At 58.5% G+C, this 27,770-nt stretch overlaps 1 protein-coding gene across 3 annotated transcripts; it reads right to left on the minus strand.

Annotated features, from left to right (window-relative positions):
• Positions 1 to 1,780: 1,780 nt before the first annotated feature.
• Positions 1,781 to 23,025, minus strand: FRMD8 (FERM domain containing 8). 3 transcript variants are annotated; one of them, XM_028118470.2, is made up of 11 exons: positions 22,877 to 23,025; positions 22,524 to 22,608; positions 20,677 to 20,841; positions 16,701 to 16,802; positions 16,375 to 16,433; positions 16,091 to 16,257; positions 13,871 to 14,095; positions 11,612 to 11,735; positions 10,517 to 10,660; positions 5,615 to 5,819; positions 1,781 to 3,641 (listed from the first exon to the last, which is right to left on the minus strand). In XM_028118470.2, exons 2-11 carry the CDS (start codon positions 22,606 to 22,608, stop codon positions 3,523 to 3,525), a joined length of 1,395 nt encoding a protein of 464 aa, XP_027974271.1. In that variant the 5' UTR covers positions 22,877 to 23,025; the 3' UTR covers positions 1,781 to 3,522. The 3 variants fall into 3 exon arrangements, with proteins under 3 accessions (XP_027974271.1, XP_027974270.1, XP_027974269.1); XM_028118469.2 differs by having other exon boundaries at positions 20,677 to 20,844; XM_028118468.2 differs by having other exon boundaries at positions 20,677 to 20,856.
• Positions 23,026 to 27,770: the final 4,745 nt, after the last annotated feature.

Raw genomic sequence — 27,770 nt, forward strand, 5'->3', positions numbered from 1 at the left:
AGGATGACACACAGTGACGGGTGGGGGCCGTGTCCTCTCCGTCGCCGTGCTGGGTGGCCACAGAGAGAGCACAAAGGCCCTTCTGCGACAGGGACAGCCCGCTGCTGACTGAAGCGGTGTGTATGTGTATGGCTGGGGGAACACGTTCTGCACTTAGGCCCATGCACCAGCTGGAGAACTGGTGGTGGAGACTGGCTGGTGGTCCTAGAAGGGGGCCCCCAGTCGGCTGGAGCCTGCCCACGGACAGGACAGGTAGCTCCCCTGGCTTCCAGGGCAGGGAGGGGGACGGGGCCTGGGCAGGGGAGGCAAAGGGGCCGACCTGGAGCACAAAGTGGAGCAGGGCTGTGGCGGGAGGGGTGGCATGGGGGGCAGAACAAGGTCCCTCCGAGATGTCTGCGTCCTGATCCCCAGAGCCTGTGAATGTTAGGGTATGTGCCAAAGAGGAATGGAAGGGGCCAGTCAGCCGGCTTTAGCAGGGAGACGGCCCGCGATTATCCACACTGGCTCAAGGTACTCACAAAGGCCTCCGGCCTGAAAGAGGGGAGCAGGAGAGAGAGATCTGGGGGGACATCCCTCACCTGCACTGGCTGGAGGCAAAGACGGAGAAAGGGCCACCAGCCAAGGAGTGCCGGCGGCCTCTAGAAACTGCAGAGGGAAGGGAGCCTCCAGAAGGAAGGAGGCCCTGCCAACACCTCGACCTTTGTGCAGTGAGACTCGTTTCAGACTTCTGACCTACAGAACTGTGAGGCAATGAATGTGTATGGTTTTAAGCCATTAAGGCTGGGCCCATCTTTTAGGGCTGATGGGGCCTGGGGAAGAGGAAGGGGCTCCAGGTCGGCCAGGCTCCAGGCTGTTGGCACACCCTTACCCACCAGAGTGGGGGTGTCCGTGCCATCGGCAGGCTCTGGCCTCTCAGGGGGTTCCTTCATCCCTGCCAGCTGCCAGACACAGGGCTTTCAGATGATGGTGAAAGTAGCTAAGACCTACCAAGTGCCTCGTCACCGCCAGACCCTCAAGCACCCCAACAACCCTACGAGATGGGTACTATCATCGGTCCAATCTTAAAGGTCAAGAAGGGGAGGCTCGTGTAAGTGCTCCCAGTTGTGGCATCATGCTGACCTTGCCAGATGGCGGACCCCACAGAAGGCATGACTAGGGGAGAGGCCCTGGTCCCCGTCCTCACGGCCACAGAGACACATGGCTTGCTCCCTTCTAGCTCCCAAATCGTTCACAGTGTGAACTCCAAACCCCGAATGGTGTGCTTACCCTACAGGGCCGAAGCCCGTGGCTACCCACAACACAATCTGTGGCAAACAAACCGCCTCCTGGCCAGGCCCGGGGCATGAGGAGCCGTCAGCGTGGGTGAGAATCACCCAGACCCCCTGGGTTCTCTGGCCTCTTGGCTGAGGTGCCGGAGTCCAGACTGTGCCCGGGGCCCCCTCCCCTAGGTGTGCGGAGGAATGGGGGTGCGGGGCGTCTAACAAGCCACGGCGGTATGGTGTAGGCTCCAGCCTGCCCCTTGTCGGCTCGTTCCCCTGCCTCCCTGCAGATCTCCCTGCTTGGTTCCCACCATGAACCCCCAAACCCCTCCTGGACCTCCTTACCCTGGGAGTCCCTGACTAACCACCGAGATTGGAAAACGTCACCCTGGGCCCTCCATCGAATTCCGTCAGCAGCGTACCTTGATGGGTATTTGATACAAAGCAAACAGGCAGCCTGTAATCCACTCCCGGGGTATAATTAACACACTCTCGTTATTTCACAACGTAAACCACCCAAAGTTTGTTGAAAATTTATTATTAAGAAGTCACATGATACAAAAGAATGAGTATATTGAAAGGTCACTTGGTAAAATACTGCTTTGTCCAAAGGGCGGGCAGAAAAGGCCATGGCACACAAGGGATGCTCAGAGAACAGCGGAGAGACTGAAGAGTAAGAACAAGTGATGTGTGTCCACGCCAGCCCCCCCACCCCCCATCCCAACCCGTCAGCCCAGCAGATAAACATTCACCTGGGTCAAAACAGTGAGTGGGAGGAGAGAACCAGACGGCTGGGTGCCAGGCTGGCTGGGCGGCCGCTCCGGTCCGGTGACTCCAGGAGGGGAGACGAGATGGCCCCTGGCTGGAACATTCCAAAAGCCTGGGGACCCCAATTTATTTTAACAAACGACAGAGTCCCTACTGCTGGAGGCAAGCCCAGCTCAGAACCCCGGGAGTGCTCCAAAGTCACCAAAAGGAAGAGGAGGGAGCGGGCTCTGACCCTGGAGGCCAGTTTGCATTTCCTCTGCCAAGGCGCTCCATGCGGAAGCGAGGACAAGGCAGAGCCCAGCGCTGGGCCGGTCTGGCCTCTTCCCTGCAGAAAGTCTCAGGAAGCGTCGTGCGGGCCATGGACCCACCACGGAGGCGCAGAGGGGCTGCGAAGGCCGTCCTCTACCTCCTCTAGGCTGGCTCCTCTGGGAGAGGCCGTGACGGTGAAGCAGGGGGAAAGGCTCCACCCAGCGCCAGATCCAGCCTCCCTATAATGTCCCGGGAAAGAGGAGACCAGCTGGCATGGGACGTCCCCCGCGCATGGGCCACCCCCAGGGTCGGGCGGATGGACACCACAGCGCCATCTTGAGGGAGAGCCAGCAGCTCTGAGGTTGGTGGGGGCGTCCTCAAGTTACCCCAGAGCTCCCAGGCTTCGTGGAACCGAAGCAGATGAAAAAAGAGCAAAGCGAAAACCTGCAGACCAGGGTGGTTTGGGAGCTTCTCCAAGTGTGGAGTGTGGGTCTGGTGGGCACACTGGTCCCCAGGACAGCCACCTCCAGGCACAGTGTTGTCCCCAAAGGCTGGCAAAAAGGCACTTTCCTTCCGGTCAGAATGTGTCCTGACCACGAGGCCGGGGTGAGGGGCACAGAATGCTCCCTGAGCCAGGCCCCGCCTGGCTCCCTCCAGTTCCATCCAGCCAGAGAGGGTATGAGTGGGGGGCTTCACCCTCTCTGTCCCTGCTGGGGTGCAATCCAGGAAGGCCTCCTTCCCACCCCACAGGGCCACGCCCAGACTGGCAGCGTTGGTGGAATGCGGCCGAAGGCAGGCGGGGATGTGGTCACCAAAGTCCGGGGAAAAGACCGAAGACACACACTGGACCTACGGGTCCCAAACCGTATTCATCGGTCCCCTGCTGCCAGCGCTGCCACCGAGAACTTCAGAGCAGGGGACACTGTCCATCTTGAGAGGGGCACAAGGCCAAGTCCCTGGCTGGGAGGGGGTGGCCAGAGCCCCCTCTGATGGTCCTGAGACAGCAGTGGGGCTGAGTCCAGGGGAAGGACAGGCAGGCTGCAAGGAGGACCCTGCGGGAGTCCCCCACCAGCCTGTGTGTGGCCCGTGCGCCATCACAGGCAGAAGCCACTTCTTCCCTCTCGAGGTAGCCCTCCTGCCCAGCCCCAGAGCCGCAGCCTGGTCCTACCCGTCTGGGAGAAGAATGCTGGGCCAGGGCCAGGGGGAGCCTCCCCCTGCGCCCTCCCCCTGCCCCGCGCCGCTGCCCTCAGCCCTGCTCCAGGCTGTCGGTGGGCTGCACCACGGTGTAGCTCCCCTGGACCGTGGACAGCTGCCGGCTGAAGAAGGATGTGGTGCGCTTCGGCTTCACCCGCTTGATCTGCTGACCTATCAAGGAAAAAGGAACACACTGAGGGTGGGCTTCCCAAGGTGCCACGGTCCAGGCCCCCAGTGGAGCCAGAGGCTGCCTCCTTCCAGAGCCTGCTTCACACAGAGTCCGCCTCGTGGCAGCCATGAACTGTCTGAGCCTCAGTCCCGCACGGAAGCTCGAGCCGTGTGGCCAGCCTCCCGAATCAGAGGCGGATCTGGGTTTGCATGTGATGTCGGGCCAGCTATGCTGTCCCAGGGGCTTTTGCTCAAACCAGTTCGAGAACAGACCAAAGAAATAAAACACCTACAACACGGACGGCTGGCTGAGGGTGAGCCTCAGTAAGACAAAAAGAATCCTTACAAGTCAGAATTTCAAGCCAGGTGACAAGGTCAACACTAATTGTCCTAATGCACCTTTTTTTTTTTTAAAGATTTTATTTATTTATTTGACAGAGAGGGAATGAGAGACAGAGAGCACGAGAGGGAAGAGGGTCAGAGGGAGAAGCAGACTCCCCGCTGAGCAGGGAGCCCGATGCGGGACTCGATCCCAGGACCCTGGGATCATGACCTGAGCCGAAGGCAGATGCTTAACCAACTGAGCCACCCAGGCGCCCTGCACCTTTTTTTTTTTTTTAAGATTTTATTTATTTATTTGAGAGAGAGAGAGAGAGAGAGCGAGCACATGAGAGGGGGGAGGGTCAGAGGGCGAAGCAGACTCCCCGCCGAGCAGGGATCCCGACGTGGGACTCGATCCCAGGACTCCAGGACCATGACCTGAGCCGAAGGCAGTCGCTTGACCAACTGAGCCACCCGGGCGCCCTGTCCTAATGCACCTTTATGACGTGATAAGAACGGCACTTTACCTCCGGGACCTCCCTCCCCAGTGCACAGCCCCTGCCTGAGCACAAGGACAGCACCAGGCGAATTCCGGTAACGTGGCACCCCGCGGTATCGCCGAGCGGTCCTCCTCCAAACTGTCACGGCCATCAGAACCCAGGGAAATCTGAGAAACCTTCGCAGCCCAGCGGTGCCTACGGAGACTTTGACAACTAAATGTAGTGTGGCGTCCTGGATGGGAGCCTGCCACTGGAAAGGACATTAGGCTAAAACGAAGGACTTTAGTTAATAATACTGTATCCGAGGGCGCCTGGGTGGCTCAGTTGTTAAGCGTCTGCCTTCGGCTCAGGTCATGATCCCGGGGTCCTGGGATCGAGCCCCGCATCGGGTTTCCCCGCCCTTCGGGAAGCCGGCTTCTCCCTCTCCCACTCCCCCTGCTTGTGCTCCCTCTCTCGCTGTGTCTCTCTCTGTTAAATAAATAAATAAAATCTTTAAAAAAATAAATAAATAAATGCAGGTCTTAGTTACCGCATTTAAAAGTTTCTTATTTTCAAATAATTCTAGATTTATCGAGACGATGCAGAGATAATAATACAAAGAGTTCCTATATGCCTTCATCCAGCTTCTCATGATGCTGGCTGGCATCCTCTGTTACCATCGTATGTTTGCCAAAACTAAAAAACACTGGTGCCACATGATTAACCAAACCACACACTTCCAGACTTCACCAGTTCTCTCATAAACGTCTGTCTGCTCCAGGGCTCGGTCTGAGACACCACGCTGCATTCAGAGCACTGCCCGTTTACAAGCTGCCCTGATTCCACCGGACGTGGCCCCACTGTTTCTGTGCCCACACCTGAAATAACAGACGTCGGCAGTTTCTAGTGTGTCACATCTGGACACGGCCGCAGGGAACACATCTGTGGACATGCAATGACAGGGACAGCAAAGGGCCGTTCCCGCCAGGGCCCCAGAGGCCCCCATTCCCAGTCCCAGAGCTCACGAGATGCAACCCTCACCCGGCTTCACGCCCTCTCCCCACTTAGGTCCCTGCCAGCTGGACCCTAACTCGCTGTCTCCGGAATTGCTCAGCACCCCCATCCCTGGGGCTCCCTGTGGCGTGCATATGTGCGCGTGCGTGTGAGCGTGCTCACCTTCCTCCACGTAGTCGATGGTGGAGAGATGCTGGAGGCGGCTGCACACCACGCTGCCCTGCCTCCGCAGCGGTGGGCGCTGAGCAGGGGGCGGCGGGGAGCCGGTGGCGGCGGTGGGGCCGGACACGTTCTCCTGGGGGGCGGCGGGCTCTGATGTCTGGTTCAGCTCAATGCAGTACTCAATGAGGCTGCTCATCAGCTCGGCCTGGGGAGGAGAGGGGGCCACGCTGAGGCCTCCCTGAGGCCGAGCTTTTCCATACTCTGTGGAGTGAGCTGGATGAGATGGACGGGCCCCTGCCTTCTGCTGGGGCAGGCAGATGACAAACACCATTTACACAGGAAAAGGAAGGGGGCGGGAATCAGGTGCTCTGTGGGCCGGGGCACAGGGGAGGCATCCATCTGGGGTGACTTCGGAGGTCAGTCCTGATGGACAAGGAGGGGTCCCCATCTCAGGTCTGGGAGGTGGGGTGGGTAAGAAAGCATTCTCGGCAGAAGGCCCAGGCCCGGAAGGCTGAGTGCTGTGGGCTGCAGCAGTCAGGCCAGAGTGGGGGGGTGGGGGAAAGAAGCTCCGCTGTTACGGGAGGATGAGGAAGGGAGGAGAGGACCCAGGCGGGGCTTTCCGGGTTGCAGGAATGGAGGAGACTTGTCTGAGAGAAGAACCTGCAGGCCTGTGAGGAAGGTGGTGGTCAGGCCACACGGGGTGAGGGTAGGTGGCTCCCTCTGAGCCCATTCTTCAAAAGCGCTACCTTCTCAACAAACTTGACACGTAACACATGTTGACAGAAAAGGGGAAATGACCGGGTGTCAGCGAGCACGGTCTGGACACCATATGCTGGGGACGCCAGGGGTCAGATGAATCCATAGACAGGAAGCTGTCGGCGGGTGGCGTCCCTTAGTTACGGAGTGCCTACCCCACGCCAGGTGCTGCGACAGGCCGTGGGACACGGCAGCGACCGAGGCGGGTCGACGCCTGCTGGTGCCTCCAAGAAGAGGACCCACAGGAGGAGCGGGTCAGAGGCCAAGGGGATGGCCCCCCGGTGACACAGGAGTGGCCTGGTGCCTGCCCCCACCCGGTGCAGCCCAGGGCTGCCCTGCAGCAACACAACCCATCCTGGGGAGGGGGCCCAGGAGCAAAAGCCAGCATCCATTCTCCACACCTGCCTCCTTTTGTCACTGAGAGACTCCACCAAGCAGACGTGCAGTCAGTCGGATGGAGAAAAGGACGGCAGCCAATGGGGACAGAGGGCCCTGGGCTGTAAGCACAACAGGGAGCCCTCGAAGTTCCTTGGGACAAAGCCTCAATCATAGCGCGACGCTCCCTGAGGTTCAGGGAGCCTGCCACTGAAACTACACCATGTTTGACAAAATTAATATCCATTCAAGATAAAGCTTGGCAAACCAGGAATAGAAGGGAACTTCCTCGACCCAATGACTGTGTCTCTGAAAAACCTGCAGCTAAAACCATACTTATTTCGAGCAAGACTGAACATACATACTACCCGCACCCCCCCCCCCGCCCCGAGGTGAGGAGCAAGTCGGGATGTCGGCTCGCACCTACTCGACACTGTCCTGGAGGTCCGAGAGTGCAGTCAGGCCAGAGAGAGGCACCACAGACTGGAAAGCCAGAATACAACTGTCCCTATTCACAGACGACACGACTGTCTACAGAGAAAACCCCAAAGAATCTGCAACAAAACTAACACAACCAGTGAGTGAGTTTAACAAAGTGGCAGGGCATATGAGTATGCAGATAACAAAATCAGCTGTATTTCTTTTTTTTTTTTTTAAGATTTTATTTATTTATTTGACAGAGAGAAAGAGAGAGAGCACAAGCAAGGGGAGCGGCAGGCAGAGGGAGAGGGAGAAGCAGGCTCCCCACTGAGCAGGGAGCCCGATGTGGGGCTCAATCCCAGAACCCTGAGATCACGACCCGAGCTGAAGGCGGACGCTTCACCGACTGAGCCACCCAGGCGCCCCTCAGCTGTATTTCTACAAACCACAGTGAGCAACCGAAACTTGAAATTAAAAGTCACGGTGTTCCTCCCTTTCTCTTCTTCCTGTTGTCTAGCATGTAGATGTGATGGCTGGAGTTGAAGCAGCTCTCCTGGACCATGAGGTGAATTTAAAGGTATGGCAGAGCAACAAGGTAAAGGACTGTGAGTTCACAATAACAGATCTGGACTGGACTGCCTACCCATAATGTTATTTGAGAGAAGAATAAACTTTTAGGTCACTAAAAAATAAATAAATAAAAATAAAAAGTATCATCCACAGTAGTACGAAAAAGAGAAAGAAAGCAAAGCAAAGCAAAGAAATACTTAGGAGTAAATATAATAGAAGATATACAGTATCTCTATGCTGACAACTAGAAAATATTAGTGAAAAAAATCAAAGACAAATAACGGCCTGGAAGACTGAGGATGTCAGTTCTCTCCAAATCAATCTACAGATTCAATGCAATCTTAATCTAAATCCCAGAAGGCTTTTTTGGGGAAAGAAGGGCAGAAATCAACGAGCTTATCCTAAAATTCACATGGAAATGCAAAGGAACCGGAATAGCCAAACACAATTTTGGAAAAGAACAAAGTTCTGGAAATCATACCACCTGATTTCAAGACTTACTATAAAGTTTCAGCAATCAATACGGCAGTATTAGTGAAAGACAAACACATAGATCAAGGGCACAGAACAGATAACCCAGAAATAGACCCACACACACTTGGCCAACTGAAATGCAAAAGAGACACAAGGGCAATTCAAGGAAGAAAGGGTAGTCTTTTCAACAAATAACACTGGAACAAAACGGAAAAGACTCTTGATCTCTGTACCACACCTCACGTGGAAAAGGAACTTGAAATGAATCACAGATTTAAAATTATAAAACGTTTAGTTTCTGAAATTTTATTAAGAATTAGAGGGGCGCCTGGGTGGCTCAGTGGGTTAAGCATCTGCCTTCAGCTCAGGTCATGATCTCCAGGTCCTGGGATGGAGCCCCGTGATGAGTTTCCTGCTCAGTAGGGAGTCTGCTTTTCTTTCTATCTTTTTTTTTTTCTTTATTTTTTGGGGGGAGTTTGCTTTTCTATTTCTCTCTCCTTCTGCCCCTCCCCACCGCTCGTGCTCTTTCAAATAAATTAAAATCTTTTTATTTTTTATTTATTTATTTTTAAAAAGATTTTATTTATTTGACAGAGAGAGACACAGCGAGAGAGGGAACACAAGCAGGGGGAGTGGGAGAGGGAGAAGCAGGCTTCCCGCGGAGCAGGGAGCCCGATGCGGGGCTCGATCCCAGGACCCTGGGACCATGAACTAAGCCGAAGGCAGACGCTTAACGACTGAGCCACCCAGGCGCCCCAAGCTGAGTGTATTTATAGAATGCTCTGGAGAAAGCGAAACTCTAGGGAGAGCTAAGGGGAGGCTACTTGATGCCTTGGTGGGGCATGACTCTGAAAGCAACAAGAATTATACAAAATGATGAATTAAAAAAAAAAAAAAAGACAACCCCAAAGAAAACCTGGCAAAGACTTCAACAGACAGGACCTCCCGATGGCAAGGAAATACATAAAAGCTGCTCAACGTCATCAGGCAGGGGGGAGATGGCAACAAAAGCCATGTGGAGATTTGGGGGGCGACGCAAGTTACTCCAATAAAAAACGGACAAAAGGTGTAAATAGACGTGTCAGGTCTGGGAAGATAGCAGCTTAGCAAATAAGCTGCTCCATCGCCTGACTGTACTCGCTACACAGGCACGTTAATGCATCAGAACTTACTGCTAAAATGGGTGCTGACTGTAAATCATACCTCAATACAACGGACTGAAAAATAAAGGAAAAAAACATAAGGAGATCGCGTGACTCTCCTTCCAGAGCGGCTAAAACGGGCCAGGCCGGGGAGCGGATGCGGGGCAGGCTCACATCGGCATGACTGCGGGGGACAGCTGGCCCTTCCGCTCCTGAGCACGGGCACTAAGGACACGCGTGACCATGACTGGGCAGTGTTTCTGGCAACGGTCCCAAACCGGAAACCCAAGCGTCCCTCAGTGATGGAATGCGATAAAGTCAAGACTGGCGGATCTGGATGCTGGAAGACCAGCGAGCATCTCGAAAGATCGAGCCACTACTACCCGCGGCAAGGACAGAGCGGAACAGACCAGACAGAAAAGAACACCCTGCTGCTAGAAGGTTCAAAACCAGGCAGAACGACTCAAGGTGAAACAAGTCAGGATGGGGGGTCCCTTGGTGGTGGGGGGGGAGGGAAGGCCTGGGAGGGGACTTGAGGGGTCTCCTGGGGTCCTGGTTCTATTTCGCAACCCGAAAGGTGTTACAGAGGTTTATTTTGGGAAAACCTGTTGAGCTATACACTTAGGATTTGGGCGCTTGTCTCTATGTATAATTCAATAAAATATTTACTTTAAAAAAGGGATCTAGGGTGCTCCAGATGGCAGCCGGGGCAGAGGTGTGCTTGGGGCAGGAGTCCTGACCGGTGTCAGTGCCGAGCGGGAAGGACGAGGTGTGGGAGGGAGGCCTGTGCCATGACCAGGGCGGGAGCAGGAGGGCCGGGGGTGGGCGCTGGGTGAAGGGCATGAAACAAAGGCGCTCTGGGGCCTTCGCCCTACCCTGCCTGCCCTGCTCCGAGAACACCCAACTCCAGGGGGCCTCGGACGGAGAGCCAGTGCGGGCTGGTCACAGAGCACCGGGAGGCCCAGGGAGGCACCAAATCAGGCCTTCTGACTCACAAGAGTGGCTCCAGGTCAGCTGGTGTTAGCTCCCCTCCCACCCCGGTCCCCAGGCCCTCAGCAGCCCTCTCACGTCCTCGTCAGCCAGCCTGGAGCCTCCAAGTGTCTGGGGCGCCCTGCGCCCAGCTACCCCGCCCCGCCCCTACCCCGGTGCTGGCCACGCCCACTACCTGCTTGGAGTAGATCTTGAGGAGCTTGTTGACCGGTGTGCCCTCATTGTCCCCATCGAACTCGAGCCACAGGACAGACTCCTCCTCCTCGGGGGAGGTGTGGTCCCACGACAGCTCCTGGAAGCGCAGGCCCAGCAGAACGTGCTGCCCAGAGGGAGACGCAGAGCTTGGATTCGGCTGAGTGGAGTCCATTCGTCTACCCTGTCCCGCTCAGGTGCCACCAGGAGGGGACACCTGGCCAGGCTATTTACCTCTAAGGCTGAGTCTAAATTCCCGTGTGAGTCTCTCCGAGGCGTCCCTGCTTTCATCAGACCCTCACAGGGGGCTGTGTTCTGGGGAGGTGACAACTCCTAACCCGCGGCACTTCTCACAGGCGGGCCGAGCCCCTAACAGCTGGGGCAGTCACGTGGCGGGGGGGGGGAGCGACAGGTGGGAGGGGCCCCCTTCTCCAGGAGATCAGCTGGGTGGCACCTCAGCAGGAGGCTGAGCTGGGCTCGGGGCCCAGCATGTTTGGGCTGAGGTCCCACTCTGGCGACAAGCAGCAGTCACCTAACACTTTGCCACTGGTTTAGGAGAGACTCCTGCCCAAGTGCCAATCACCCCACAGGGCGGGATGCGGATGCCACCTTCGACACAGGGAACCAACAGAGAGCCTGCGCCAAACATGGGGCGGTGGGTGGGGGGTGGGGAGGAGCAGGACTCCGGCAACCAAGGAGGGCTTCTAGTCGCGAGGCTTTTCTGGAAAACCAACAGCGAGTCTCTAGCCATTGGTCCAACAGAGCGGCCAGGCCGTGCCAGACTCCCTCCACTCAGAGGGTTAATCCCAGCTGCAGCCTCCCTCTGCCCCAGCCACCCTCCTGCTTCAGCCCGCTAGGCAGAGGAGCTGATCCAGAGCAGACCTCAAGGAAGCTCCCGGATGACACTGGAAGCCCCAGGGACATCGGAGGGAGGGAGGCCAGATGAGCCATCAAGTCGGCCGCCAGGCCAACCACGGGCCCAGGAGAACCAGGAAGGCCTGGGTAAGGGCCCTACTCCCTCTCCAGTGAGGCCCCCTGACCCCCCACCCAGGTCCCACCCTGGAGGAGCTGGAAGTACCTTCTCCCTGCTGTCAATGACGTGCACGCCCTCCAGACTGATGGCCACAGCCACTGGCTTCCGCCCGCCCCGGTGCAAAAAGCCCTGGGCTGGCTTGTCAACCTCGCCATGGAAGAAGGCGCACCTGGGGAGGGGAACTGCTGTTAGCCTGTCACCTCAGGCACCAAGGACAGACGGTCCAGGGTCTGGGCTCCAGGGTCTGGGCTCCCGTCACCACAGTCTCTTGGTCAGGCCCTGTCCCGGGCACATGAGAAGTTTAAGCTTTTCTGGCGACTGAAGGGTGAACGAAAACTGAGAGGGGAGTGGGAGGGAGGCTTCCTGGAGGTGGTGGCAACTGCGCTGGTCACGCAGGACAGGAAGGTTTGAACAGGCAGGGGGAGGAACTGAGGGGCACAGAGAAGGGTGGGCACTGCAGACGGAGAGAAGAGCATGAGCCTGGGTGTGGGACAGCAAGTTAGGTTCGGGGGACGGCCAGGAGCCCCAGGACGCTCGGGCTGAGGCTGGGGGAGGCAGCCAGGCTACGTCAGGGTGGGAGAGCCCCGCGGCCCACCGCCTGTCAGGCCATGACCCTTTGGGAGCAGTGGGGTCCAGCTGCCCCTGTGTGGGGGGCCCATGAGAGAGCACCCCGGGAGGCTTAGGGCTCGACACCGGGAAGGAGACGGGACAGGGTGTCGTGGCCCTGATACGCCATCTCACTGAGCTGCCACCCTCTCACGGCCCCGTCGCGTCCTTCCCCCTCCTATGGCTGCCTGGCCCGTCGCGCCCTGCACCAGGCTCAGCCAGAGCCCTGGCCGAATCCCGCCCTGTGACTGCCTGTACCCTCGCACCGGCGCGGGCCTGGGGGCAAGCATGTGCTACCTCCGAGTCCTGCCAGCAGCCTCACTCCTGTCGCTGCTCCTGCAAGACCTCCCCAAGGTCAGCGAACGGCTGGGACTCCTACTTCACCGAGTCCCTGAAGCGACCCGGGGCAAGCCACTTGCCTGCCCTCACCTACCCCACTTTGTCGCCGATCGTCTGTCTGCACACACGCATTTCGCCCATCATAAAAATTAAAGACCTTCCGCCCCCACTCCGGCCCCAAATGCTGCATCTCTTGACTCCATTTCATGGCACTGACACCCAAAGGAGTTGGTCACACTCGCTGTCTCCGGTCTTTTCTCACTCTCCTCCACCCGTTGCCCCCCCAGTGATGCTGGAGCCAAGGTCAGCTATGGGCCGCATAGGGGATGTTGAACTTGACCTGGAAGGAGCAGCAGGGGACGCCCGGTCGCTCCCTCCTGCAGGACACTTCCCTTTGCCTGGCTTGTGGAGACGCACCTGCCTGCCCCGCTGGCTCGCATCCTCCCTGTGCCTGGGTCCACACTCATCTCCTGGGCCACGTCTTGGGGCTCCAGGTTTCAACACCCAAATGCTGATGCCCACCAATCATGACCCAACTCTAGACTCAGAAACCCGAATGTCCACTCGGAATCGCCAAGCTGGGTATCTAGCAAGCATCTCAAGATCAACACATCCAAAACCAAACCCCCAACCTTCCCCAACCCGCTCCATGGCCCGGGCCCATCTCAGCTGATGACAACGCCATCCTCCAGTTGCTCGGACCAGACCCCCGGAGTCCCTTCTCCTCTCCTTCATCTGTTCCACTGCACATCCGTCTCGCAAATTCTGTCGACTGTACCCTCAACATCTCTGGCGTTATCACCGCCTGGCCTGAGCTGTTATATCCCCTTCCGAGTACTGTCACGCTGTCCCCACTGTCGCCCGGCTTCCGCCCCTGCCTGCACTCTTGTTCCTACCTCTGCCGCTGTCTCCCTTCCCACCGGAATGTCAGCCTCACCAGGCACGGGCCGGGCCCCTCTGCTCCCGAGGTATTGGCAGTGCCTAGAATGCCATGGTAGGTACACGGGAGCCACCGAGCCGATGCGGACAGCGTGAGAGAGAGAACTGGCTCAATGGAAGGTCAGCAGGTCCACCGACCCAGTGACCGTGGCGGGTGGAAGCACAGGACCCGTCTGGTGGCCTGGCCTGTGACGGGAGCGAGGGAAGGACAGGCGTCCGGCTTGGTACCCGTGGGGCCCGAGGTGCTGGCATGAAGACACACCTCACGTGAGGACAGAGCGTGACTGGCACAGAGATGTGCACGCTGGCAGGCCGTGCTGGCAAAGGCCAAGACAGACCGCTGGGCTGCCGGGGGAAGGGGACAGCAGAGCCCCCAGGGCTGCGGCTGCCCATGAGGACGCCAGCCAGGGAGTTGCTCACCCGTAAAAGGGCAGCTCGTGGCTCTTGAGGAGGTAGGCGCGGTAGTGGGGGCTCAGGGAGGCCCCGTGCTCACTGTCGCTGCCGACCGCTTCCTTCACTTGGCCGTAGGCATTCAGCAGGCCCTGCTCGCCTGTCCCCGCCTTGGCCCCTCGGCCCCGGAGGGCAGCAAAGAGCCCGTGGCCCCGCTTGCAGAGGTGGGCGGGGAGGAAGGAGTCCAGCTTCTCCCTGCGGAGGAAGGAAGATGGGTGCCCGGCATGAGGAGGGGCTCCGGTGCTGGGGGCCAGGCCAGAGAGGCCGAGGGCTTCAGGGGGTGGCACGCTCCCGGGCAAGGGCAGGCGAGGCCCCGGACCAGGACCGTGGGCCCAGCAGCACGCCTGGTGGGCGAGGGGCCTGAAAGGCAGGCCGGGAGACCAACAGGGGAGCCGCAGCCGGGCCCGGCTCCCGGCCAGCCCGTGGCCAGAGGGTTTCAGCGCGGCGCCCGTGTCACTGACTTGGGAAGGTTTGGATTTCCGAGCTAGTGGAACTCCTGACAACGGGAAAAGGGTGCAGCAAGTGACCTATACCTCTCCACATATTTTCTGCCAAAGAGGGATATATTGAAACACAAACAAGAACGAAAACAAAACCCACCACCGACCCACAATCCGTCAGCACGGGTTCGAGAAGGAAAGGTTTCCAATCACGCAACCGGGAAGCAGGCAGCCGGGGTACCGCGCTGCTCCCGGGCCGAGCGCAGCTGGGGCTCTGTCTCGGAGCGGCGAGCACCTGCTCAGAGGTCCCCGCGGATAAAACAAGGACGCTAACCGCTACTCGCGTGGAAGGGCGACGGCACGGGCCTGGCACCAACTGTCACTGAGGATGCCATTCTCACCTCGGAGGGGAGGGGCTTCTGCTGCCCGAACGCCCCAGGCCACCGGCAAAGGCGGCCCGGCCAGCAGCAGGGCTGAGGCGGGGACGGGACCCGTGCTGGCCCAAGGCCCAACCGCGGGGCGGTGTGAGGCGGGGTGTCTAGGGGGCTGTCACCCTTCTCGGGGCTGCCGTGGGCACCTTCGTGGCTTTGTGCCCCCACATGCCTTTTTCCAGCCACAACTGTCACTTGTCATCTGGCAATCCAGGCTTCCCCACTCCCATCCATGGGGGCTGTACGGGCTCAGGGCCCGCCTACCAGCGCCCTGGCCACGGTGTCCCCTTCGGGTGGACCTGAGGCTCCAGCCAGGGGAAGGGGACGTCGGTGTGAGTCTGAGGACTCTGGTGCGTTAAGGGGAGAGCCCTCTCCCTGCCAATACGCAACTGCTGTGGCTACCTGGCCTGCCTGAGTGTGAGCCGGCCCAGAGGACACGGGGCCGGGCCAGAAGAATGGGGACTGTCTGTTGCTCGGGCTGACAGAGTCCCTGGAGCATTAAACACTTTGGGCTGCGATTGTTATCAGCTGCAACAGCAACAGACACGCCCCAGGGCTGGGCCTCCTATGGCCACCAGCCCAGCCGGGGAGCCCTGAGGCTCAACTGAGCGGGGCGGTCCGAGCGGGGCCCCGGCTGCTAGTCACCCGGCACAGGGCCCTGTCTCTGCGCATCGTCTCCTCCGACACACTGTGTCCCCTGCAGTGCTGGGGTGGGGCGTGGGGTCTAGGAGACGGCTGTGCTGAAGTTCATCTCCACCGGGGCTATCTCTGAACCTCAGGATCACGGTTCATGGAGGTGTGAGGATGGCCTGGTCTGCTTCCAGGGCAGACTGAACTGACACAGCGAGGAGTCGGGCCTCTTGAGGGGGGGGTGGGTGGGCAGCACAGAGCCAGGGTGCTGGGGTGTCTGAGGAATGGGGCCTCGTCCCTGGAGTTTGGGACAAAGCTGGGCTGTCACTGGTGATGGGGGGTCAGTATGTGGTCAGTCCCGGGCTGTGACCCCAGAAGAACAAGAAGAACAAGCTCAAGCCCCTCCTGACCTCAGGCGGGGGCTGGGCTCCACCCTCACACACACCTGGGGCTCCTCTCCCAGATGTCACTTCACCCAAATCTCCCAATTCTCAGGCCCCTCAGCCCAGTGCAGACGAGGGCAAGGAGGTTCAGAGAGGTGGGGTGACTTGCCCAAGGTCACACAGCATCAGGGCCAGCCCTAGGGCCAAGGCCTCCAGACTCCCGATCTTGGAAGATCACCTGGAAGTAGGATTCCGGGGCAGCCCTCCCCACCCCAGGCCCCTGCCCTGGGTCACACTGGCCCTCACCTCAGGGTGCAGGCAGTGGGCTGGCCCGGCTGGTAGGGCCCGAGCTGCACGCGGCACACCAGGGCACCCAGGGCCTCACAGTCCTCCACGTCACACGGGTACCGAGCGGCCAGCACGTTGCCTTTGGCCTCCTCGTAGAGCAGCCGCAGGACCTCCTCATCGTGGATCTGTGGGCCGGTGTGGTAGGGAAGGGCTGCTCAGCTGGGTCGGCGCACTGGTGACCAGGGGTCTAGGGACACAGGGCACCAGCGATGGGTGGTCCCACCCGGGGCTCACGGCCTCACCTGGAGCTCCCGCCGCTTTGGGAAAAACACGTTCCTTCGGAACTGCAGGGAAGGCTCATCTGAGGAGAGAGGCTGGGGTCACTGCCCGGGCCCCCGGCCCGGCCGGCCCTCACCCCCAACGACTGACAGAACCTGAGGGCTGTCCAGAGAGTGGGACACCTGGCTCATCTCGACGTGCTTGCTGTCCCCCCCTCTCCCTCCCCCCCCCCCCCCCGGCCACCCTCTCCCGGCTTCCCCTCAAGGAACCTGTAAAAGCTGGTAACTGAGGCCCAGGGGCCCGAGGGGCTGCCCTCCCCCCGCCGGGCCGCACAGGCGGTAGCACTAACCCATGGCCACGTGGTCAGCGGGGGCGTCCGTGAAGCGCAGCAGCAGTTCGGGCCACTGGCGGCCCAGCTTGTAGGGCTGGTGCTTGGGCTTCAGCTGCACCTCTGCAGGACGAGAGGGCAAGCGGCCTGTGTCTGTGGCCTCTGAGCAGCACGACTGCCACCCGCTGACACGGCAACAGGGATGGCAGTCGTGGCCGATAGTTTTTTCTTTTTAAGATTTATTTATCTATTATTTGAGAGACAGAGAGAGCGCGCGTGCGTGCCTGCACATGCAGGGGGCGGGGGGGGGGGGGGGAGGGACAGAGAGAGAGAATCTCAAGCAGATCCCCCGCTGAGTGCGGAGCCCGATGCGGGGCTTGATCTCACGACCCTGAGGTCACGACCTGAGCCGACACCAAGAGTGGGTCGCTAACCGACTGAGCCCCCCCCCACCACGCCGGGCGCCCTAGTCACGGCCAATATTAACTGAGCAGGTATAAGGTTCCAGAAGCACTTCCAGTGGATTACATGCATCTGCCCCGTGATAACAGTATCACGCATATGGAGAAACGAGGCTCAGAGAGGTTAAGTTACTTGTCCAAAGTCACACAAGCGAGAGAGGGTCGGACCCCAGGCAGCACCGGCCTCTGACTATGGCACCGAGGCTGGGCTGGAGCGCAGGCTGTGGCTGACAGAAAATGCCAGGGATGGTGGTACAGACGAACCTCACAGGGCCTCAGTAAGCAGAACCCAAAGCCGGTAAGTGAGGCCCAGAGGCCCGAGGGGCTGCCCTCCCCTGCCCCTAACCCAGCCTGGGCCTCCCCCTCACCAGGCCTGACCTCCGGCTGACCTTCATTCCATGCCATCCAGCTCCCCCACCTCATTTCCTTCTCGTTTCCCTCTCCCACTCTGCTCCTGCCATACCGGCCTTCGCCTTCGATTGCTTGAACCTTCCCAGCCTGTCAGTGCCTCAGGGCCTTTGCACTTGCTGTTCCTCCTGCCTCAGGCACTCGCCCTCCCCAGACCCTCACACGGCTGGCTGGCTTGGGGCTTGGTTCTAGTGTCCCCTTCCCCAGACCCTTCGCTGAGGCAGCGCCCCCATCATCGTCTGCCTCGCCAACTGCACCCTCATTTGGTTGCCTTTACAGGATTTACCACCATCTGATGTCACCTCCCTGTCGATGTCCCACTGGCCAGTGAGTCCTCAGGTCACTCTGGCAAGAGTGGCTTTGTCCCATCCACTGCTGTACCCCTGGCCCACCAGAAGCCCTCACAGAGGTGGGCAGAATGGCCACGTGCACCACTCACGCCCGGCCCCTTGACTCTGGGCAGCCAGCTGGTCCCGTGACTCAACACCCTGGGCCAGTAATGAGAAAGTGCTTTCACCTCATGTGCCGGTGACCATGGCCTTTGAGAAGTCAGAGGCCATTTCCAAGCCATCAGTGATGAATGAGTATGGCTGCTGGGGGTAAAAGAGCAAGGAATGGTAACATCTATGCCATCGACTGACTTCCCCTGCCTTCTGACCTCGCTTCTGAGCCCTATCTCCCTCCTTGACCCCCCAACCAGAGGGCCCGGTGCCGTATCCCGTCAGCTTAAAGTCAAAGGTCCTCATCTCTGTTCTTTGGGCTTCCATCTGGCCCCTGATGCTAACCAAAACAGTAGCCACAGCCCCCAAACTGGCCTCCCTCCTGCCTGCAGCCTCTCCCATCCACCCCTGTATTTGGCTTCCTCACACCCCTTCTCCTCCGACGTTTCTCAGATTTAGATTTCCCAGCAGCTCCTCAGCCCTCATTTCCAACCTAGATCCTTGACCACACCCATCCGTCGCCACCCCTGCCTCACCACTCCCTAGGAGGGGGACTGGCCACGCACCCCCAACGATAGTGTCCTCTCCCCTCCAGGAGAGGCTCCCTTTGCAACCCCACCAACCCGGCCACTCAGCGGGGCCTCCGTGTGCTCTCTGCCTGGACACTCCTAGGATGCCAGAGCTGGAGGGCACAGAGACCACCCACGGAACAGGTGGAAAACGGAAGCCCAAAGAGGGACAGTGCCTGCCCAAGGCCGCCAAGAGTTAGTGGCTAAACCAGGATCCGAGCTCCTGTACTGCACTTTAGACAGCGAGGTCCCTGAGGGCAGGACACTTTCAGTCCTGCTTCCCACTGTGTCCCCAGCGTTTAGATCACCGGCCAGCAAGGGGGTGCTGGAGGTGGCTCTACCTGACGAGCTGGGACCCCTGGAGACACTGAGGAGGAGAGTGGACCCGGGACAATGGTGCCCTTCCTTCTGCCTACAGCCCAGTCCTGACCCCGAGCCCCAGCAGCTCAGAGGACTCCCATGATCACAGCCGGACCTTGACCCTGTGGTCCCACACACTTTCGGGTGGGGCCTTCCCCTGGAGGTTTTCACCCAATGAGACTGGTGGCCCCTGGAGCCTGCTCCACGCAGAGTGACAAGGGCACTGAGGACAAACACTCCCCAAACAGCCAGCTTGCAAGGCGGCTCCAGCAGGCAGCGCCCCGTCCCTGCCTGATAGCCCTGGGGCATCTGTCACTGCTTAACCCACTCTGGGTCGGGGGCAGCCAAGGGTTCCGAGGGACCCGAGTCAGAGCTGAAATGGCCTCTCAGGCTTCCTGAAACCCAGCCTGGGAACCAAGTGGGCGCTGACTTCATGCTGGGGCCTCTAGCCACCCTCGTCCTGACAGGGCAGTGGCCCAGGGTGACCCTGCCGGCCACACAGGCAGCCCATTCATGTTTTTGCGAGGGGGGAGCAGGAATGTGATGAGAAGGGAGTGGGGGCGGAGGAAGCGGGAGGAGGAGACAAGGGGCCCAGCTGCAGGGACAGGGAGCCTGAGGCGGCACCGGGACCAGCCACCCCCCGCTTCCCAAAGATACAAACCAAGGGGCCCACAGTTCCGACCAATACCCGGAGGGTGATAAAGGGGCAGCTGAGCTGGGTGGGGAATGGGTGGAGGAGACGTGTCAGCAGGAAGAGGGTGGGCGAGAGCAGCAGCTGTACAGGAAGCTTCCATGGGGGCGGGGAATGGACAGGACGGAGACACATGGGAGGGGCACTCCCTCTCCTACTAGGCTGGCAGAGATCCCCCCTCTAGGGTAGAGGCACAAATCTCGCTGGCCTCAAGAAAGAGGTAACTGCTAGGGGCCCTGAGGGACCAGTCACCCCCTTCTTGCCCCTGTTTCTCTACAAGAAAGGAGAGTATATAAGCTCAGCAGACATGCCTGGCCCTGGCACCTCCTGGGGCCTCCTCGCCTTTGACCCTCTTCCTGTGTGAGCCAGCAGGCTAGAGGCCCTATTTGGAGGCCCCAGGGACCTCCTCTGCCCCCACTCCTGCTCCATCCCCGCCCTGCGATCTCAGCCTGAAAGGGCAGGACACAGATGGTCCTGGACCAGAAGCCAAGCAGGGTTGCAGAAAAGGCGGGTTCCCGCCTGTCCTGCCCTCACCTTCAGGGGTGGCTGCTTCCCGGGCCAGGCCCCACCTTCCTCCCTGCCCCCAAGGAGCAGGATGCAGTTCCTGCTTCCATTCTGTTCTGAGTCCTACTACTCACTGAACCCACCACTCCAAACTTCAACTTCTTCATCTGCAACACAGAGCTGGGCCACTAGGGTAAGAAGAAATTCCGCTCAAGAAACGCCAGCTCAGGTTGTGGCACAGACCACGGGCTCAGTGAATGTGGATCCCTTCCTTCCCTGTCCCCCAGTCCTGCTCCACCCGATGCCCCAGGCTCCAGCACCACTGAGGCTGAGGGGCAGGCTTGACCCTTCCTCTGCCACCAGCAGAAAGAAGGTGCGGGCAGAAGAGCCAGGAGGCCTCTCGGGGCTCTGGGGCTGAAAAGTGGAGGCTAGCTCCCGGCCAAACACAAATCCCACCTTCTCCTGATGCACAGTGGCCAGAGGTTCCGGAAGTGGCCCCCTCCCCCGCCCCTGGTCACTGCCCTTCCAACCCTCCAGCCTGGGCTTCTCACTGCCAAGCCTTACCCAGCAGAGGGGACACAAGCCAGAGTGCGAAGGCATCCAGGGCGATGTCCGGGAGCTGCAGGACCTCACGGACAGCCCGGTGCAGCTCGTGGGCACTGAGCAACGGCAGGTTCTCCACGGCCAGGGGCACCACTGTGTCATCCGCCAGGTACACCAGCACATCAGCTGCTGCAACGGAGGCTGGGCGGGGTCAGCTGGGCCTGCTACCTAGGCATAGGAACCCTCTACCCCCCACTGGGGCTGGAGCCCCCACCCTACACCCCTTGAGGTGATCAAGGCTACACTCCAGAGACAGAGGCCCAGCAGCCCCAAAGGACCCTGTGAAAAGTGCTGTTAAGACTTACTCGAGATCCTCAAACCACCCAGAAACCCAGCAACTTTGGCCCAGGGACCAGCCTAGCCCCACTCTAACTCGCAAAGGTTCAAATTAGGCTGGCCACTGCACCCCCGCACACTCTCCTGGCAGTACCAAGGACTCTGCTGGGCTTCTTCCTTGACAGAGAACAATCCACAGGTGGGGATGGAGGCAGAGATAGGCCCAAACCATCCTGAGATTATAGGAGTTAGTATATCAGGCTGGGAGGCAGGAGAGCTGCCAACCCAGTTATCCTTAGGCAAGTAGCTGTCTCTCTCTGGCTCAGGCTAAGACCGGAATAGAGGATTCCTCAAGCTGCCCCAGGGTAAAGCAATTTCCAGGGCTTAGCTTCCATAGGATTCTTCAAGCCTCAGGACTCAATACCATGGCCTTTCAGGACTGTCTAAACAGGCCAGGAGAAATACAACCTAAAAAGTTGAGTGTTTACTTGTGACAGCCCATGGCATTCTTATTTGGAGCTTGGTGCCAAAGGGAGACGCTTGGAAGAGCAGCCAGATTCAAATCCCCATCCCTGGAGCTGCAGGTGCCGTGGAGGAGACCGAGATTGGAGGCCGATATACTTGGGTCCCAATCCCAGCCTGGGCCCTGGCCAGCAGGCTGACCTCAGCAAGTGTGTCAGCTGCCTCATCTGTAAAGCAGGGCGAACACCCCTCTCTCAAAGCGTGGCTGTGGATCAAATGGGGGTGAAGCCTATGAAAGGCAAAGGTGTAGTTTATCATTGACACAAGTGAAAGTGCATTTTGGATTTCCAGTCTGTTCTGCTATAACTGCTTTCTTTTTTTTTTTTTTAAGATTTTATTTATTTATTTGAGAGAGAAAATGAGAGAGAGGGAGAGCACATGAGACGGGGGAGGGTCAGAGGGAGAAGCAGACTCCCTGCTGAGCAGGGAGCCCGATGCGGGACTAGACCCTGCAACTCCAGGATCATGACCTGAGCCGAAGGCAGTCACTTAACCAACTGAGCCACCCAGGCGCCCTAACCGCTACTTTCTTGACAGACCATAAAATCATCTCCAGGAGGCTGTGATTCAGACTCACTTTTCAGGTAGGGACAACTGAGGCAGTGCGGGCCAGTGACTTAACAGGCAGTATCCAGTGACTTAACCTCTCTAGGGCCCAATTTCCTTCCTTATAAAGTGAAGATAATGATCCCTGCTTTCAAACCGCTGTTAGTGAAAAAGAAATCAAAGAATGGAAACGTGTCACCTTTCATTCATGAGATTTCATTTGAATTTCACAGCTCTGCAAGGCATGCTCCTTTTACAAATGAGAAACAGTACCCACCCTGGCCAACAGCCTAATGACAGAGCCCAGCTGCTCTTCTATCACTTCTCCACACCTCCACAGACCTTATTTGTTAATGAGTATATAAAATTCTCTCTAATGAAAGAGATGACAAACCAGGGCCACTTCCCCAGGGCTGGGGCCCCAACGGCCTGTGCAGGGTGAGGTGATGGAGACAGGGACTCACCTCGGGTTCCCACGGAGGACACGCTGCTTCGATGGGACCGCTCAGCGGGGCCCGGTTGCCCAGCATTGCCTTCTGTCCCGTCCATCTGCAGAGGGAAAGAGAAAGAACGGTTACTGTGGGGTCCAGGGATGTAAGGGTTGGGTAGCCCCTCAAGCTCTCACTTAAGAAAGGCAGAGTCCCGGCTGATCTGCGAAGGTGGACAGTGTTAGTTGGAGGCACCGGTGTGCAGACTAGTGGGTCTTCAGCCAACTCGAGGTCGAGGCTGGTGGGAGGGGTCAGGGCGCCGATGGTCAGGAGCGGGGTCCAAGCTCGGCTGGCCGGGATGCCCGCGCAGGGCGTCGCCGCGCTCTCACCTCGCAGGGAGTCAGTGCCCGCGGCTTCAGCGCAGGTCCCCGGTCTGACCGCGAGCCCCAGCTCCGGCTCCCGCCCCGAAGTGGGCCAGGACTCGGGCAACCGCTCAGGTTCCAGCTCCCGGGTCCGCGACGCGGAAGCTGGGGCGGAGGAAGCGCGACGCGCACGGCCCCGCCTCCCAATCCGCAGGAGCCAATGGGAGCCCGGGGCTGCGGCGCACGCGCCCTGCCCGGCGCCCGCGCGCTCACTCCTCCCGCGGGCCCGCGCAAGCCTGGGACGCCCCGCCTTGTGGCCTCGCGGGTTCGCTCACGCCCATGGCCACCAGGTGGCCGCCCACGGGCCTGCCCACTGTCCTGTAACAAGGTGTCGCGAAGGTTCGAGGAAGTCGAGAATGGTGGCCGACCTCTGGGCGCTCACTCGCGTGTGGTTTGGGGCTGGTCCCCTCACCTGTAGAAGGGAGATGCTTCCTGGGACGTGTCAGGGACCCACACCGTTCTGGGTGCTGGGTAAAGGTGACTCAGGCAGCAGCCTATACTGCAGGCGCGCCTGGGCCATGAGGGGTGACAGACTCTTCGCCGTGGTCAGAAGACTGGGTCCTTGGCCGGACTCAGCCCGGACAAGCCCCTTCTCCTCGGGGCCCCAGTTTCCTATCTGTAAAATGAAGAGGTTGAACTCAATGACCTCCAGCGACTCTCAAATTATGTGCTAGAAACCCAAGCCAGGCATACTTGATTTTTCAAGGCGCAGTCACATGAACCCTCTCTATCTTAGACACACAGTCTGGAGACCTTGAGCCATTCCCAGGCTGGAAAGAAACAGGTGTGAAACCACCTATCCCAGGGTCACGTCACCAACATGTCCTGGCAACACCAGCATGTGTATGCCTGAGGTGTAGATCTCAGGGAGAAAAACAGGTCCATGGGTCACCTTCCTGAGCCAGAAGAACCAGAAGTTGTTCTAGCTACAACAATGGGCTGGATGATCAGGGATGGGGGTGGGGAGCAAGAGGAGGAATGGGCTCACCCTGCCTTTATTCCCTGGCATGGGAAGGCAGCCCCATCTCCTAACACAGTCCAAATATTCTCAATATAAACAGCTCTTTTTTTTTCAAAGTTTTATTTATTTATTTGAGAGGGAGGATGAGATAGAGAGAGCATGAGAGGGGGTAGGGTCAGAGGGAGAAGCAGACTTCCCGCTGAGCAGGGAGCCCGATGCGGGACTAGACCCTGGAACTCCAGGATCATGACCTGAGCCGAAGGCAGTTGCCTAACCAACTGAGCCACCCAGGCGCCCTATAAACAGCTCTTTACCTGCCCTCCAGAATCCACGCTACCCCACACTTGAGCCCATTACAACATGTCTTCCTTGCATGAACTAAGGACTCAAAGAATTTCAGATGTGAGCTGGAGAGAAGAGTGTGCAATAACAAGCAACTCCTCTAGGGGTGTTTGGGTGGCTCTGTTGGTTAAGCGTCTGCCTTCGGCTCAGGTCATGATCCCCAAGTCCTGGAATCGAGCCCCACATTAGGCTCCCTGCTCAGCAGGGGTCTGCTTCTCCCCCTCTCCCTCAGCCTGCCACTGTCCCTGCTTGTGCTCTCTCTGTCTCAAAACAAACAAACAAACAAACAAACGAACAAGCATCTCTTTCCAGGTTCTAAGCTCTGAGACCCTCAGACCAGGACACAATGGCTTGGTGGCCTCCCTTAACCAGCTGGATCAAAGTGGGAACACAGTTCAGTGCTTCCCGGGTGTGGGGTCTGGCCTAGGGCAGGGGACAGAGACCCAGGTGAGACACTGCCCTGCCCTCAGGAAGCTAAGTTATGATTTAATCAGGGAGTGGAGGTAGAGAGGGGGAAGAGGGAAGGCCAGGAGAAACGCATGGTTATTTTATTTTTTAAGTAATTTCTTTTAAAGATTTTATTTATTTATTTGAGAGGGAGAGACAACATGAGTAGGAGGAGCAAAAGGGGAGGGAGAGAGAGAATCTCAAGCAGACTTCACGCTGAGCGTGGAGCCTGATGCAGGGCTCGCTTCCAGGACCCTGAGATCATGACCTGAGCCCAAACCAAGAGTCGGATGCTTAACCGACTGCACCACCCAGTTGCCCAGAGAAATGCATGCTTAAAACTACATAAGATGACAGAATTGCCTTCAGAGCCATGAAAAACTACAAGCAGGAAGAAAAGGGTCCTCAATTCCTGAGCCCTACTGTGTGCCAGGCCCTTCCCTGTGTTTCCTCATGTCATCCTCGGGGTCTCTGTGAGTGGAAATAACAGTTTCCTGAAGGTGTTCCGGTAGGGGGAACTGTGGTGAGGACCCTGGGGAAGCCCTGGGCAGTCAGAGCACAGCAGGCGAGGCTGGGAAGATGGGGTGGCACGGGGGCAGGGGGTGTGCGTGTGGTGGGTTTGGCAGGTGGCAAGGAGGTTTTGGAGGTTGTGAGCTAGAGGGGGGCAAGGTCAGAGCTCTGCCCTGCCAGGCAGAAGATGGGCCTGGTGGGACTTGCAGGAGAGCCCAGCCCGGACTGGCGCTGCCCTTTGACAAGGCTCCAGGGAGGGGTTGTGGGTCTGCCTTGAACTGGGGTGGTGGGGTGGGGCGAGAGAAGAGAGTGGCACTCATTCTGATGTGAGGGCAGCAGGCATCAGGCCTTTAGAGCCAAGAGGCCTGAGACTCAGCCATCAGCCGGGCTGATTTCCTGCTTTTGTAAGCAGGAAAGGACCCAAGGCCCACAGAAGGGATTGCCCACTATCCCTTGGGAGAGAGTGAGCAGCAGAATGAAGACTGCAGCCCAGCCCTCGGTGAGAAGCCATGCTCAGGAAGGTTCGCTGGGGCAGCCCAAGGAGCCCAGGGCGGCTCTAGGAGGAGGAAGTCAGAGATGAGCCCTGCTTCCTAAAACCCGTCTGCCCGTGAGAAAGTAGCAGTGAGTGGGTTCTACTTTGGCCACAGTGGGAAAGCGGAAGGGTGAGTGGGATTGGTCCTTGGGTATCTGACGGGGAACAGAGAGTTGCCACGAGATCAGGAGAGGCAGGCAGGGATATTGTTGGGACTTCACATTCTTTGGGGCCGTTTGGAGATGGGGAGAGAGAAGTGGAGACCCAGCGCTGGCTGCAGGGCTGCCCCCTAATGTTGCTCCCTCGCTTGTCCACTCAATCATCCTTGCACCAAATATGTATTGAGAGCCTATTCTCTGCTATGTGCTGTGCTGAGCGTTCGGGCTCACATCAGTGAACAAACAGCCAGAGATCCCAGCACAGACAACAAGTTAATTACTGGTACATCAGAAGGTCACGAGTGCCAGGGAACAAAGAAGAGGAAGAGCCAGGGAAGGGGCACCAGGAATGCCCAGCAGGTGACAAGTTTGAATCCAGGCTAGACCAGGCCAACAAGGCCTGGAGGCAGGAGCCCATTTGAAGAAGAGAAGGAGGCCAGGGTGGGTGGGACAGAGTGACCAGGGTGTGCCCAGAGATGAGGTCAAAGGACTGGGGGGCTGCACCTTGAGGGCTCCTAGAGCCTAGGAAGGACTTCGGTTTTCACCCTGAGCAGGATGGGACCCTTGCAGGGTGTGGAGCAGAGCACAGACAAGGTCTGACTTAAATTTCAACTGCATCACTTTGGCTCCTGGGGAACAGACTGGACGGGGGCAGGGGCGGAGGCAGGGAGGCCGGCAGGAATCCAGGTGGAGGCCACAGTGGCTTTGGGCCAGGGCGGTAGCAGTGGAGAAGGCGAGGAAGGGTGGGATTTGGGACACGCTTCGAAGGCAATATTAACACAATTTCCTTACGGGAAGGTGGTGAGGTGTGAGACAGAGGGAGGGGGCAAGGGGAACTCCAAAGGTTGGCACCCACATTTGGAGCCTTCACGCAGATTTCTATGGGTGGTGGCACCTGCGCCCTGGATCTCTGTGCCCCGGAAAGAGGACCCCGCCCCGGCCCCACTTCTCAGCATACCTAAGAATAGAACCTGACAGAATATCCTGTGGCCGTGGATGTAGACAGCAGGTTACATCAGCAGCCCCCCTCCCCCCGTACACTCTGTTAATGTCGGACGCTCATCATTTGCAGCAGCCTCAGCACTTGGCCTGCCTGTGCCCTCATCCTCGGGTCTGTCCTGATGCTCTGCCCCCCCCCACCCCCACCCCGTGTGCATCCCCGTCCATCCGCATCCTGTCTCCAAGTCCATGGGACTGCCTAGGAATCACTGAAGTGTAATGGAGATGATCCTGAACATGAACCCCCCCACCCCCCGCCCCAGAAGCCCCCTTGGATGACCTCCAGAGCCTCCCAAAGGACATGGGAGAAAAGAACCTCAGAAGCATGTGCTTTGCCACAGATCACCGGGCTGGTGGGGGCAGAGCTGAGACTGGAACCCCAGTCTGGACGACACCAAAGCCCCTCCTGCCTCTGCTAGTGTCCACTGCCCCCTCTCAGGCAGGGAGAGAGAGAACAGGAGCAGGAAAAATAAAAGTACCAGGCAGGTGTGAGAAACACGGGGGCGTGAGCCGTCATCTGATTTGTAAAAAGATGCAACGAATTTATAAATGATGTAAAATATCACTTTCAAAACAACAGGGAAGAGTGAGCACATTTAACCAGACTCCGCTCGTAAGGAGCCGACGGGTGAGTGGAATCATAACTCACGCTCTAACACGCTTTGTGTATTGGCCACAGAGAAGGTTGGTCGAAGGAAGCAGAGAGGAAGAGAGAGGGATGCAGGTCTCCCTGCTTTGTCAGCTTGGGTGATTGTCCAAAGAGAAATGGGCTTTCATAACCCCAGAGCTGAGACACCCCCACCCTTTATACACGCAAATCCCCAGCTTGTCCCCTGGCAGGGAGGCCCAGAGAAGAGACGGCCGAGCGAGGGAGGCTGTTTGTGACTCACACAAGGGAGCTGCGGGAGCTGC

Source organism: Eumetopias jubatus, unplaced genomic scaffold (genome assembly GCF_037043125.1).
Source record: "Eumetopias jubatus isolate StellerSeaLion01/CBP00866 unplaced genomic scaffold, mEumJub1_p1.0 scaffold_13, whole genome shotgun sequence".
Classification (NCBI taxonomy): domain Eukaryota; kingdom Metazoa; phylum Chordata; class Mammalia; order Carnivora; family Otariidae; genus Eumetopias; species Eumetopias jubatus.